At 48.6% G+C, this 14667-nt stretch overlaps 1 protein-coding gene across 1 annotated transcript; it reads left to right on the forward strand.

Moving 5' to 3' along the window:
* The first annotated feature begins 1317 nt into the window (after nucleotides 1-1317).
* On the forward strand, nucleotides 1318-14529 carry Hjurp (Holliday junction recognition protein). Its single transcript, XM_050163082.1, has 8 exons — nucleotides 1318-1460; nucleotides 1565-1631; nucleotides 3432-3487; nucleotides 5600-5690; nucleotides 6736-6794; nucleotides 7847-7939; nucleotides 9140-9212; nucleotides 10745-14529. The coding sequence occupies exons 1-8, from the start codon at nucleotides 1365-1367 to the stop codon at nucleotides 12145-12147; spliced, it is 1938 nt and encodes a 645-aa protein (XP_050019039.1). The 5' UTR covers nucleotides 1318-1364; the 3' UTR covers nucleotides 12148-14529.
* Nucleotides 14530-14667: the final 138 nt, after the last annotated feature.

The following is a 14667-nucleotide window of genomic DNA, read 5'->3' on the forward strand; positions in this document are numbered from 1 at the left end:
TGCTGTGAAGAATGCCTGGCAAAACGCAAGTTAAGGAAGGAAAGCTTCATTTTAGCTTTCAGTTCGGAGAAATTCAGCCCGCAGGGAAGACATGGAAGCACTTAGGAGACAGAATGGCTAACTGGTTCACACACACACACACACACACACACACACACAGACACACACACACACACACACACACACACACACACACACACATCGCTTTGCGCTGAAACAGCACAGCCTTCACATTTCCCCCCAGAGCCGGGTCCTGCTGGAGTAGGGACAGTCTGGATGGTGCAGCTCCCAATCAGTAAACAACCCCAAGAGAGTCTGACAACTGATGGCCCTAAGCTAACCATCTTGAAAGGGACTTAGCGTATTTCTGTGGCTGTTGCAAATACATTGTGTGTGCATCCTCAGTCCGAGAGCTCAGAAGTTCCTCTTTCCTCTCCAGCTTCAGCAGACTGACAGGTGGGGAGGCCCCTCGAGGAACTTCTTGGCACTCAGTAATGATTCCAGTATCACCCAATATTGTGATAATCACACTAACACAGCACACAAATGCAGCTGTTATGAAGCCAGAATAAAAGAAGCCAGAATAAAACCATCCTAAACTGCGGTTCAATCTCCCAGCCCCTCAATAAGACAAATTCCAAAAAACTTACCTGAACATTTTCTAAAATGTCAATCGTTGTAAATGCCCTCATAAAATGAACACCAAATAACCTACCACCTCAAGGAACAATATAAACGTCAATCAAGAAACCGTATATAATCAAAAACTGGAAAGGGTGTTGATGAAAACCCTAGGGTAAAAACCGTAGATTTTTGTCACATTTATAATATCGGTCAGCACTTTTTTCTTTTTTTTTTTCACCTTTATAACTTGCAGGTCTTGTATTTGTATTTTATTGAAATTTGTTTGATGAAGTTGTCCTTTTAAACTGACAAAACCTCTCAGCTGTCAAACTGCATCAGAGATCTTTTCGGTCAGCACTTTTAAACATGTCTTTTGTTGGAATTTATGGAAACTGGTTTTCCTGACTCCTTTCAGGACAGTTATTTGGCGATGTCTCTCTCTCAGCCCTCCCAAGCAACCCAAGAAGGACCATCTCCGGGACCCAGCAGGGACACCCAGGCAACTCGTCCAGACGCCTCTAGAGGGCGCGGGAGTGCATCATGGGGAAGCAATGCGCATGTTCCTCCGCTCCGGCTGCCCTCCCTCCTTACCACCCTCCGTTTCCGCCGGAAGTGCTGGGAGAGGAGGGCGGTTCGATCGCGTAAAAACTTTTGAAAGAGCCTATCAGCGCGAGGGCGGAACTTTTGAACCGCTCGCGGCCTTCGGCGGTGCTGAGCCCAGGCAGTGAGCAGCCTGCGCCATGGATCCTGACGTTTCGTCGCCTAGCCGGCTGGTGCGGCTTCTCAAGGAAAGACATAGGGGTTTCCAGACGTACATGCAGCTACTGATAGCGAAGGTGAGCTGGGATGGCCGAGGCGGGGAGGGTGCAGCCGGCCGGCGGGCGGACGGACGGACGGGAATCCAGCGCCCTGGGGTCTGACCGGCTCTCCTTCTCCGCAGTATAACCAGCCCTTTGAGGACGACCCGCTGGTGCAGTTGGCCACGCTGACCTACGAAACACCCCAGGGTACGGAACCCTCCTCCTCGTGGCAGTGTTCTAGAAAAGTGGGGTTTAGAATTTGCAATGCAGCACCCGTTCCCCCTCACTCACAGGGGACCTTGCAACCGTGAATTGCTTTTTTTCCTAGTTCTTTCTCAAAAGAGAATGCCGGGAGACACGGATGCAGCCTGATTTTTAAAATGCCTGGCGCGGAAGCCGGAGCTGATTGCTTAGCGGGACAGGATATAAAAAGCATGTTTACAACCGTGGGTACTCCGTGTGAGTGTGTTCACATTCACCGGAGTGCGCAAGCCAATACCCGGGACTGCTCGGTTCTCATGGACTGGGCTGTGTAACTCGGACCCATCTGTTTTGGAGTGTCCATCTATCAGGATGCAATTTTACCCCTCAGGAGCAATTTTATTTAATGCTATGGACTGCCTTTAGCGTCTTGGATTCTCTAACTGAGATGTGTTTTTGAATCTGATGAGGTCAGTTCCTTCCAAAGACATCCCTAATGTTTTCGTTTACTAATAAAATCTGATTTCAAATCACAATCTGCCAAGGGTCCACAGGACCCACTTTGACAAGCGCAGTCTTTGCCCTTAGTTTTTTCGGCTGTTCAAGGCACACGTTGGGTGAAAGTTTTACACAGGCAGAAACAGAAATAATACCACAACAGGTTGCTTTTGCCCCAGATGGGATCAGGACCCAGTAATCCTTAAGGGTGCTGCCTGTCTCCAGGCTTCTCTATGTGATTGTTCATGCAGGGGTGGGCAATGTCTGGAAGGTTTTGGACATTTTTGAATAACACTCATTTTTGCTGGTGAAAGCCTGATATCGGTTATATGAGAACAATCATGAAGTATCTTTACAGTTTGAGACTGTCACAGGTCAGCATATAAGAGCCCTCCCTGAGAACTGGCCAGCCCACAGACTCCTAGGGCTGCGGTTGTCAGTTTATAGCTCTGTATCCTAGCAAGCTCGTGGCTTGTATTCATGCCACGAGTCCCTCATCCTGTTACTTATTCTAAGAGAGTTTTTGGCCTGGCATTTCCTAAGATGCTCCTGGCCCTCCCTGTGCAACGCCTCAGGTGGAACGGTTGAGCCCGTACACTCAAGCATCGCTGTCCTCTGGAAAGACTGTGTTGCTGTCAGCACCTCCCAGAATTCACATGCTGGCTCCACTACATGAGCGAGAACCTGGGCTAGTCACTGCCGGTGAACATGGCCTCTGTCCCTTGGGCTTCTAGAAGGGTGTAGGAGTTACATGCAGATAGGCTGTGGGTACTGAATGATGTCTCCTTGGGAAAATCTGGAGCAATGAGGGTGTTGTGTAAATTATTTTTCTGCTTCTATTTAATATAGTCATATCAAACCTCAAAACCCACCCTTCTTCTAAGTAACTTGTATTTTCTCGGGAGATTTAGAGGAACTGTGTAATTCACAGTTCTGCTAGTGAGTGACAGGGCTGGGGCACTTGAACCCCAGCGTTCTCTGTACGTGGGCTTCTCTTTCATGCCACTAGACTGCCCTAGGAAAGCACTGACTCTGTGAATGTTTGTGCCCTCTCCCCAGTGAATGTGCATCTTAAGAGTGTATGGAATATGAGCTGTCCTCAGCTCTTAGGATTGGTGGTTGAAAGTGGGGAAGCTGCTGCTTTCTGGGTCGGAGAGATTGTCATTAGTGATGTTTATCCAGCACTGTCAAAATCTGAATTGCCTTTCATATTCACCTTTTGTGCCGTTCAGCTTGGCTTTCTCTCCATGCATTTGGAGCAGAAACTGAGATTTCGGGTTACTTCAATTGTCGTCTTCCTCTTTTAAGGATTGAGAGTTTGGGGAGGAAAGCTGATAAAGGAAAGAAACAAGGGACAAACTCAGGTAACTGCCATCAGGTTTGCTGCCTTAATGCTTTGCTGTGGTGTGTTGATATGACTGATCCCTGGGTGGGTGAGCCCTGAGGCCAGTGCCGAGAGCTGTGAGGGACCACCCCAGGGACGCTTTTCTCCTCTGTGGACCCACTGAGAAGTGTTTCTTCCATTGCCTGGCTCCTGTGTGCTCCATTTTCTCCAGCATAGTCCATAGGGCCCTCATGACAGTCATATGTGTGCAGATGCTGGACCAGCTTGGAGACCTTCAGGCTGTGTGCGAGACCAGCTGGGGGCACCTTTGTTGGGTCCTTACAAAGAAGACCAAATCTCATTTCCTTTGAGGGAAAAACAGCGCCCCCTTCCTTGTCAGGCAGCAGCAGATGAGATGAGAGGAGGCAGAGAGCCGACTCACACAGCCTTCTGCCCTTCTCTTCCTCAGCCACACAGCTCCTGATCTGACAGGGATTCCCGGATGGCCTCAGTAGTTTACCTTCCTGCTGTGAGAATGGGTGTGACCTTTTGCCCTGGTTATAAGTGTAACACTGTCTAGTCTAATTGAATCTCAGGCAGCCATGATTCCTGGGGAAGCCTGTTACCCAGAGTAGAACATCAAAATTAAGCTTAAACTGCATTAACAGCCATTCTGGTAACTAATTAACTAAGCTTCCTTGTTTAATTATTATAACTGCAGGAAGGCTAGAGCTCTTGGGTTAGCAGACTGCGGTGCCATGTGTCCAGCGGTGCCACCTTAGTTCCTATCTGTAAGTGCACCTCACACCCCCTTCCAGTTAACCAGTAAGGGAACCCTTGTTTTCACCAGCTTGTATACTCTAAATGCCTTTTGGCTTTTTGAGACAAAATCACCGTAGCCCAAACTAACCTGGAACTCACTATGTAGCCCAGGCTGGCCTCAGACTCTCATCAGCCCTCCTCTGGCCTCTGGAGTGCTAGTGTTACAGCCATGTTCTGTGGTGGCTGGGTTTTGTTTGTTTGAAATTGCTCTTTAGTTCCAAGGAAGGCATTTGGCTCTTGCACCTTCCTCTGTTATGAATCGGGGTCTGCATGCTTTGTCTGTGAAGATGTAAGTACTTGGGGATGTGCCGGGCATGTGTGTGTTATTGTTGGTCAGCTCGGTTGTGTGAGGGAAGCCACCAGAGGGGTGAAAGTGAGCACAGCTGATCTATTCCATGGCTTGGTTTATAAAGCCCATTGCATGGCCCTCGAGGAGCAGCCCGTCCGAGTCCTTGTGTCCTCCTGGGCCACAGAACGCAGCGACACACCTGACAGCCCAGTGCTAGAATGGTCATCCTGGTAGCAAAAGTTATTTAAGGTTTTGGTTTAAAACGTAGAAGATCTCTGCCTGGGGTCTGTAGAATTGCTAGAGCTTTATTAGGACTAGAAAAGTGAGCGTGCATGGCCTGTAGGTACAGCTGGGGACCGCCACAGTGTTACTGGGTTTATCATTGCTGATCTCCCCCCCAAGACCAAGTGTTTGTGCTGGTTCCGAGATTGCCCTGGGTGGGAAGCAGGAAGTCAGGATGGACTGACTCCCCATTGCCCTGCGCTGGTTTGTCGTGGGCTCACACATACAAGCAGTAGGGATGCTGAGAACTGCCTGCTTCCGTGAGTCAGGAGTCACTTAGTTTGGTGCTGATGGACCATCTCAGGTCCCCTGGGCCCATAGAGCTAGCACCTGAAAGGACATAGCTCACTGGGCTGGCTTCTAAAATCATACAAGCAGCCTCCTATGTTGAGTGCTGACGCTTTACTAACAGGCACTTGTTGGTGCCGTCTTCGTGGAACCTGGTGAACACAGGCCTTAGAGAGCAGAAGTGGCCTCTCTGAGGGAGTGACCATTTGACAGTGCTCAGTGGCTCCACCCAGCAGGAACTGCAGTGGCCACTTGTAGAACCCAGGTCAGCCTTGTGGGTCCCTAACTACCACTGTAGTCTCTCCTTGACCAGTGGAACTTCCCACTGTCTTCTGGAGTCATGAGGCCTTCAGTAAGCACGTTTATTTCCCTGGTGTGTCCCACTAGGATTGTGAATGTATGGTATACAATAGCTAGAAATGTGTTGTTACTTCATCAAGCTTGTATTTATTGATTTTTTTATGCCCCAAGGACCCTTCTGTGAAGATGATTACCAGAATAAATAGGCAAGCTCTGGAGGACAGTGAGCGTTTTCAGCTCTGGACAGACGTTCTGGAAGCTGGTGAGTGTCGCCTTGTTAGAAAGGGAGGCTAGGGACAAGGCTGGCTTGTCTCCTACAGCAGTTTACAGCTGAGGTATCTCATTGTTAACGTTTTATGTAGATTTCTTGTCCTCCTTGGTCCTTGGGTGGGGACCCATGTCTTTCCCATTAGTGTCAACATCTAATAAATCTTAGGGGTTGCCCTTGAAGGTGATTGGAACATCAGCATCTATAGACATGACCCCTCCCCTGCCTCTGCAGCCAATGTCTGTCTTTCCTTTCTCAACTTCGCTCCCTTCCTAAGGTTTCCAGGCTGTGATCTTTCTGTCTCCCCAGCTCCCTCCAGTCAATCCCTTTGAGGCCAAATTGCAGAAAGGTAGTATTTTCCAAGTGGAAACAGGGAGAAGGTGGTGATACTGCTTGCTGGAGTTCCTCATTTACTGGTATTAATTCAGATCCTAGCTCCACAAACACCTAGATCCGCTACCTCCGCCACTGCTTGAAGCTACTCAGAATGGTTCCCTGAGTGCTTGCTTGCTACCTTGGGTGTTGAGGCCATGAGCACCTTTAAATGTTTCAGTGAGTCCTAAGTTAAAAATTCTGCTCCTCGGCCTGACTAGCCTCATTTCACTGTCCGGGGACAGTAGGTGGGGACTCAATTAACCCTGGGAGTTTGGTCTGCTTGGAGACTGTCAGAGTGTCTCAGATCAGAGGTCACTGCTGGACCTCTGGACCACTGCTGGAGAATCTGCTACTACTGGTAATCGGGTTTTGTTTTTGTTTTGTTTGTTTTGTTTATTGAGACAAGGCTTCTCTATGTAGCCTTGGCTGTCCTGGAACTTGCTCTGTAGACCAGGCTGGCCTCAAACTCAACAGAGATCCGCCTGCCTCTGCCTCCTGAGTGCTGGGATCAAAGGCGTGCACCACACTCTTAACCCCTAAGCCATCTTCCCACCCCTAGAGGAACATTCTTAAGCCAACAGGGATCTTTACTGTAGGCATGTCTCAACTGATGCAAAAACTACCTATGAGATGCTCATGTTTTTAAATGTTCTCTGCTTTTCAGAAAGCAGCAGTGCAGATACACAGTCAGACCAAGAGGAACAGCTATCTTGCACCTCGATGGTAAGAGAAGTTTCTAGTGACAATGGGCAGAATCGTGTGGCTGCAGCTCTCAGACAGCATATGAGCTGGGGCAGCACCCCTCCTGTCTAGATATCCCCCAAGTCTCTGCTGCTGCCCTCCGCTCTGGTCACCCCTTCAGATCCCGAGGCCCCCACTCCTCAGAGGCTAGTGCTCTGCTCGCCTCCACTGTTGACTGACATAGACTAGTTCAGGAAGGTGTGGCTACATGCCTTCATCCTTGATGTTGTGGTTTATGGTTACCCAGCCTAGCCTTGACCTCAGACACTGACATGGCTGAGTACTTCCAGGTCAGCGTTTAAAAATCTATATGGTCATCTGGGCTGTGGTGGCACACGTCTTAATTCCAACACTTGAGAGACAGGGACAGGTGGATCTCTGAGTTCATGATCAACCTGGTCTACAGAGTGAGTTCCAGGACAGCTAGGGTTGTTTATACAGAGAAACCCTGCCTCAAAAAATCAAATAAAAAATAAATTTGTATGGTCACAAGGTTACTAGCCTAAAAGCTGAGTGCCCTTATGTATTGTTTCCTGTAGTGTCCCCAGGGTGCAGGTGACCTGCCTCCTTGTACCCTGTGGGTCTCACTTCCGTGGTTGGTTAGTGAAGGTGACAGCCCGCATGGAGCTTAACTGGTAGAGCACTTTCCTGGCCATGTGCACTGGATGTCAGAAAGGGAGGTGGACCCTTCTGGTGTCGAGAGTGGGAAAGCCAAGGCTCCCTTCTCAGTCTGCAGCCAGAGTGTTAGATTGTCTCCACCTCCCCACTTTCTTTCTGAGTGATGCTGTCATAGATATCTTCAGGGTTGTATGCTCTGGGTCGTTTTAGTTTAGATCCCTGATAAATTCCCTGCAGCCGCACAGTGGGTCTGGAAGCTCTAAGGCCCACGCCACTTTGTAGCGGCTGATGCAGGAGAGTGACTGAAAACTTCCTTTAAATAGTCGAGCATTCAGGAGCTTTTGGATGTCCCAGAATTCACGAGGCTGAAAGTACCGGCATTCTCACTCAGTGTCCTGACTTCTCCTTCTGATCAGCTTTCAGGGCCTGGAAGCCCTCTGAAAAATGACTTAAGAAGGAAGTACTTGGCCAAGATGCATATCCTGCTTCGAGATGAGGAGTATTTTAAGGTAATTTGTGTGTGTTGGTGAGACTGACCAGGCATTGAAGACAAATTGGGGTGCAGTAGTCAGGATTTCATGTGCTGTCCTCGGAGCCTGTGAAGGGGTTTGGTGATTATGTCCACATTCTTCACAAACTGTCAGCCTCTCTTAGTGAGCACCTGGAAGGACTCGGGGAGTCATGTGGGGGTGGCTTGTCCCCTGCAGGGGACTGCTCAGCTCCAGTGGGCACAGACTCCAGTGCAGCTCTAGCGCTAGCTGCACAGCTGAGGAAATAGCCACCCCACCTTCCTGCTCCCAGCCTACAGGCCTCTCTCCTAGCCCTGGTGCCCTCTGCTTGACAGCAGTGCTTTCTCAGTGCTTTTGCCTTACACAGCCCAGGACCACCTGCCATGGGGTGATGTCACCCACAGTGGGCTGGGCCCTCCTTCATCAGTTAATAATCAAGACATGCCCACAAACTACCTGCTGAAAGACTCACCCGCTTGAGATTTTCTTCAGGTGATTATAGGCTACATCAGGTTGATAGCTAATGCTAATTAGGGCAGTTGGTGTTGGAGGTTACCCTAAAGATGTCACCTCTGGTTTCCCAGAGCATCTTTCATGAATCAAAGGACACCCTAATACCCTATTGTCAGATGCCTAAATGTTAGGTAACAAGCAATGGCACCCCTCTGATGGCTGCAAGTTCCCGTGAAGTCAATAATTCTCTATCACCTAGCAGAGTAGGTGACGTCCTCCTGGCTGTTATGTGGTCAGAGGAGAGGGCTGGAATTAGACCTGAGTTTATCTGACCTCTGCCCACCACCTACGTGGCCTCTGGACATTCTGACTAAGCCAAGTTGTCCCAGTTAGGGTTTCTGTTGCTGTGAGAGACACCATGACCACAGCAACTCTTATAAAGGAACATTTAATTGACATGGTGGCTTCGAGTTTCGGGAGTTGAGTCCATTATCCTCATGTCGAGCACAGTGGCAGGCAGGCAGGCATGTAATGCTAGAAGTGCCATCCTTGGTCGGGCGGAGAGTGCTGCCAGAACTGTGGCTGTGTCCTTGGGGACAGAGTTCTCAGATGTTTAGGAACACCCCTTCCCTCTGGCCACTGTCATGTTACAGATACACTGCCATGTGTACTTTTAGGACGAACCCAGTTCCATAAGCCCAAGGTCTTAATATCCCAAACTCTTAGAATCATTGGTCCTGATTTCAGAACGCCGAGAAGAGAGACGGAAAAGACACACTCATGCCTTGGGTTCCTTCCTCACCTGTCACACCAGAACCTGGTGAGTATGAGGGAGTGATTACATGAACTTTTTATCTGTGGAGACTTGGGGCCCTTGGCACCACCTATGGTGGGTCTTCAATGTGGGGTGTGTCTCAGCAACATAAACTTAGTGATGTGTGCATATCCTAGAACGTAAAGACTACTTCAGTAGAGTCTCACTGTAGCCCAGGCTATCCTGCAAATTCTTATAGTGAGCTGGTTTTCCCTCTGTGGTCATGATACCAGGTATTTTATAGCCCTTTGCCCTCGGTGTGAACATTTTGAGTCTAGCAGCACAGGGGTAACCAGTGGCCGTCCATCTTGTGTGTCACAGGTAACATTGGTTGTCGTTCCTTCACTGACCATCCCTGGCACATATGTATGGACATGAGCACTCTATAGTTACTTAGCTCATATTTGCAGCACCCCTAAATGCTTCACATGTTCTTTCCAGGAACCAGGTGATTCTCCATGACTATAGCAAGTTTAGAATGTGCCAGAAACTTCTCATTGGCATGATACCATTTTACCAATTGAGCCACAGTGTCCTTTGTAGCCATTTTTGTTCTTTTAACAGTGGACCCACTCAGATGGGTCCCGTTGCATTTAGCAGCCCCATGAGTTGCCACCACTGTTGTTTTTCATGCTTTTCACCTGTCTTGAGTGCTCCAGCTGGGCTTCTCCCATTTCTATAGGATGGATTTTACCTTTTAAAATCCATAAAATAGTCGTGTGATACAGCAGTCAAAGCTGCACCTTGCACAGGAACATGTCTTCCCAGCCATCTCTATAGAGGTCAGGAGTTTAAGGTCACTTACTGGCTTTTGTTCTACATGCGCATGCGTGTGTTGAGGTGCTACAGACCAGAGTCCAGATTCCCCTGGCGCTGGAGCCACAGGCATTTGTCTGTTGCCTATTGCAGATGCTGGGAAGTGAACTCTGATACTCTGGAAGGGCAGCAAGTGCTCTTTTTTTTTTTTTTTTTTAATATTTATTTATTTATTTATTATGTATACAATATTCTGTCTGTATGCCCGAAGGCCAGAAGAGGGCGCCAGACCTCTCTACAGATGGTTGTGAGCCACCATATGGTTGCTGGGAATTGAACTCAGGACCTATGGAAGAGCAGGCAATGCTCTTAACCACTGAGCCATCTCTCCAGCCCAGCAAGTGCTCTTAAACCCTGAGTCATCTCTCCAGGCCCCTGTGTTGGCTTTTTTGATTGAATATGCTTGTGTTTATAGAATTTTCCTTTCTAATTCATTTTTAAAGTTTTTAATCCATGTATGTATTGTGTTGGCCTTTGAATTGACAGCCGTCTATAACCAGTATGATGGGGAGAAGACTACTCTTGCAAAACTGGGGTGAAAAGTCAAAATCTAATTCTGGTTGCTAGAATAAAGCCTCCCAAGGAGATCTATCCTTAACATTCTCAGGGTTACTTCATGATATTTTAAACCGTGTGATTGTGATCCCTCTTCAGCTCCCCAACCTCTAAGTATGGGCGAGTTGAGCCATGGTTTACCCTGACTTTGTATATTTTTCTCCCAGGATGCCAGGATAGTATCTCTACAGAGAGCTTTAGTAGCCCTAAAGAGTCGACTTCAGCTGATATGACCATTATACCTAGAAATGACAGCTTCTCCTTACTAGAGACCAGCAGCCACTGTCTAAGCAGCCAGTCCCCTGAGGCTGTTGACATTTGCAATGTGACGGTCAGTGATATGTATGAAGGCATGATCCATTCGATGAGTCAGCTGCTGAGCCTACAGCCCTCATGCATAATCTCCACCAAGACTTACATCAACCAGAACTGGAACCTCAGGAGGAGGCTCTCGCGTAAGAGTGGGCTACACTATAATAGGACATACTGCTATGGGAGCAAGCCCTCCCGAAGGAGCTCCAAGCCAGGGAAAGAGGCCATGATACTGAGAAACTGCACCAACTTACCGCACATTGTTCCCCTCAAGACAGACTTAAAACCGGAAAGGGGAGCTCTCAAAGGAAGCAAACTCCAAGTTCATAAATGCAGTCCAGCTTGGAAGGCGCTTCACGGGACGCCTCAGAAGTGTTTGGACTTCAACACACCAAACTGTCTTGAGCAAGAAAATGGAGCGAAGGCATTCCCGTTGCTAATTTCACCTGGTAAAATGGTTCCCAGACAAAGGATGCTACCTGGGGAAATTGAAATGAAATTTGACAAACTTGCTCAGGAGTATAGCCTGTCTCCTCGGAAACAGCTTTGCCAGACTGGCCCCACTGAGTCCTGGGCTGTTGATGTGTACAGAGGTGCTTCTAGACGCCTGGGCAGCCCCCAGGACATAAAAACCCACAGGTTGAGTTCACTTTTCAACAGAGAAAAGGCAAAGAGGTCAAGTGAGGCTTTTGAAGACCTGAGCAAAATATCTGTCAAAGCCAACAGATGCCTCCCGAGTTGCCTTCCTGCTCTGTTAGCATCAGAGGACAGCACCTCACAAAACCCAGGCCTTTCTCTTCAAGGACCTGATTCTGGGCCAATCAGAAGAAAGACAGCATCACCCAGGACGGCTGTTTCAGCACCATGGAGAAGGTCTTGGCCCAGTGGGGAGGACCGCTATGAGGAGATTAAAAAAGAATTTGATAAGCTTTATCAGAGGTATTGCCTGATGTCACCTCAGCGGGTGAAGGTGACCTCATATGTTAGAGTATCTCCAAAAAAAGCTGGTGCAGCTGTTCCTTGTCAGACAGCCGATTTAAGAAAATTAAATCCAGACTCTGGATTCCGGTGTTCCCCAAAATTGGCAACACCTGACAGGAACAGAAGCCTGCAGGGCTCAGTTCCAGCTGAGGCACACATATCTGTGCGGACTGCTCGTACCTCTGAGAGAGACTCTCCAGTTCCAGCAAAGAGGCGCAAGTTGTCATACTCTCAGGATTCTGCAGGAGAAGTGGACCAAACAATGCCCTGGCCATAGGAGCAGACTAGCCCCGTGTGGCCGGGCTGCTGAGGAGGTGTTTCTGTCTGTTGAGCATGACAGCTATGTGGAGTGAGTAGCTGTGGGGAGACAAGGCACTATGGCAGACACTTCTGTTTCTCTTGCTGGAGATGGTACCGTCAACCACTGCAGCTCCCTCCCCGTAGCCATCAGCCCCTGTCCGGCCACCTCCCCTGTTCCACATCACCAGCATCTTTGTCTTTTCATGTGGAGTGTTAGTTGGTGCCTTGGGCTTCCCCAGCCACTTAGCCAAACTTACCCATTATTGAGTCTCCTAATTCTATTCAGGGGGATTCTCGATGGCTTTCTTTCTCTTAATTTTAATTATCTGCCTTGTCTCTACTCCCCTCTCCCTCACATCTTATCCATCCTCACTTCTGCCTCTGTGTAGCTGAATGTCTCTGGGTACCCATAGGTGCTTCTATGGGACATAGTGTAGACATGGGTAAGTCCGTGAATTTGGGACATAACACAACCATTGGCTTGATCTTTGGAGCTCTGGATTTTTTTTTTCTTTTTGGGGTTTTTGTTTCATTTGGTTTTTGAGACAGTCTTGCAAAGTGTGAGCTGACCTCAGCCTCACTGTATAGTCCAGGTGCTCTTGAGTTCCTGATCCTCCTGCCTCTGTTTCCCAAATCCTGAGACTATTTTTATTTTCCAAATATTTCCATGGGTAAAATACTTTGTGAACTATATATTCCTGGTTGAACTTCTAGAAAGGGACCCACCTAGGATCAGGCCAGACGACACCAGAAGCAACCCCAGTCCTAGGTGCCACACCAACTGGGTCTCTGGCTGCCTGGTGTGGCAGGTGTCCCTGGTAGGGTGTGCCCGCACAATCCCCTTTGCTGCTGGTCGTAAGTTGTTTGCCTAGTTGCCTCAACCCCCCAGGGCCCCCTTTGGCTTTCCTCAGCGAAACAGCCCCCATCATGTGTCTCAGTGGCCCGCTCCAGACACTGGAAGTGATGTAAGATTGTACTCATGTTTGAGTCCTAAGATCCTGAGGGGAAGGAAGGGTCTTTGGAGACCTTAGCCACTTACAGATAGTCTGCCTTCAACTTGCCCAATAGCCTTTGTAAATGATGCCCAGCCCAGCAATGGAAACAGCTACGACTCGGTGCCCACTGGTGCGCTCTGCTGATGGGAACAAACATTGTGCTTGGCCTTCACCTTGGGTTTTTATTGTTTCGGGGGAGTTGTTTTGTTTTGAGGTGCTAAGGATGGAACCCAAGCTTCATGCTTGCTTCATGAGTGCTGACACAGACTCACACTCCAGTCTGCCCACTTGAGTCTGACAGATTCCCAAAGCCCTTCTGTTCTCTTCACCTCTGCTGGAGTTGGGCTTACTCTGGGTTCACACGAACCTATCTAGTGCCAAACATCACAAATAACTTTTCCTCTGATTTGTTACTTTTCTGATATTATGTGTAATTACAGTAGCTAAAGAGCTTAAACCTTTTGTTGTTATTGTTTTGTGGGGGTTTTTGTTGTTGTTGTTTGTTTGTTTGTTTGTTTGTTTTTCAAGACAGGGTTTCTCTGTAGCTTTGGAGTCTGTCCTAGAACTAGCTCTTGTAGACCAGGCTGACCTCGAACTCACAGTGATCTGCCTGCCTCTGCCTCCCAAGTGTTGGGATTAAAGGTGTGCACCACCACCGCCCAGCCGAGCTTAAACCTTTTACTCTCCTGAATTCTGTTACTTTGTAAAAGAAAATCCACATCAGAAATGGGACATTTCCTCAGTTCTGCTGGTCACCTTTTAGCCTATAAGTGTTCCACACAGTGGGGAGGGGAGCCCAAGGCATAGATGTGTGTAGATTTGTTACATGACCCATCTTGGGCCGGTGCACAAGTGGCTGTAGAGTTACTAATATCAATACTTTACTGCTTATTCAGGGGGAGCCAAAAAATAAAAATAAGAAGCTACAAAAATCACCCTTGGTGAGAGGTCTCAGCAAGCGAGTTGCTTCTGGCTGGGTGATTGCCTCCTTGATTGGGGTGGGGGTTGGGAGAGTCCCCTGCGTGGTGCTGCCTTCAATACAGTTGTCTGCCCTAACCTCAGCCTTGAGCACTCCGTTGCCATCCCAAGACTTAGAAAATCTGTCCTTCTTCTTTCTCTCTTCCCCATCTGTCTACTAAACACAGGCTAATTACCCTTCTTCCTCCCTGCCAAACTGTGTTCCAGCAACATCCCTTGAACACCTCAGGCAGGGGTAAGCTTTGAACATTGCTTCCCCAGGGAAGCTCCCCAGGGTGTCATGATCGGCTATGGATACATCTGCCTTTTGCTTTAGGAATTAGGTCCCTGGGGGCAGGCTGGGCAGTAGTTTCACCTTCCCTTGCTGCTTGGCACCATGCCCAGATGTGGGAGAGCACTGTGGCATGACCACACCCACAAAGGATGAAGAGGCCCCATTGCCCCTAGGTCAGCTCTAGGATGCAGTGTCCACATAGCCAGGAACCTGCACTCCAGAGAGCCATGGAGGAATATCAGAGGGAAAA

Source organism: Alexandromys fortis, unplaced genomic scaffold (genome assembly GCF_014885135.2).
Source record: "Alexandromys fortis isolate MF-2015 unplaced genomic scaffold, M_Fortis_MF-2015_v1.1 scaffold_139, whole genome shotgun sequence".
Lineage (NCBI taxonomy): Eukaryota > Metazoa > Chordata > Mammalia > Rodentia > Cricetidae > Alexandromys > Alexandromys fortis.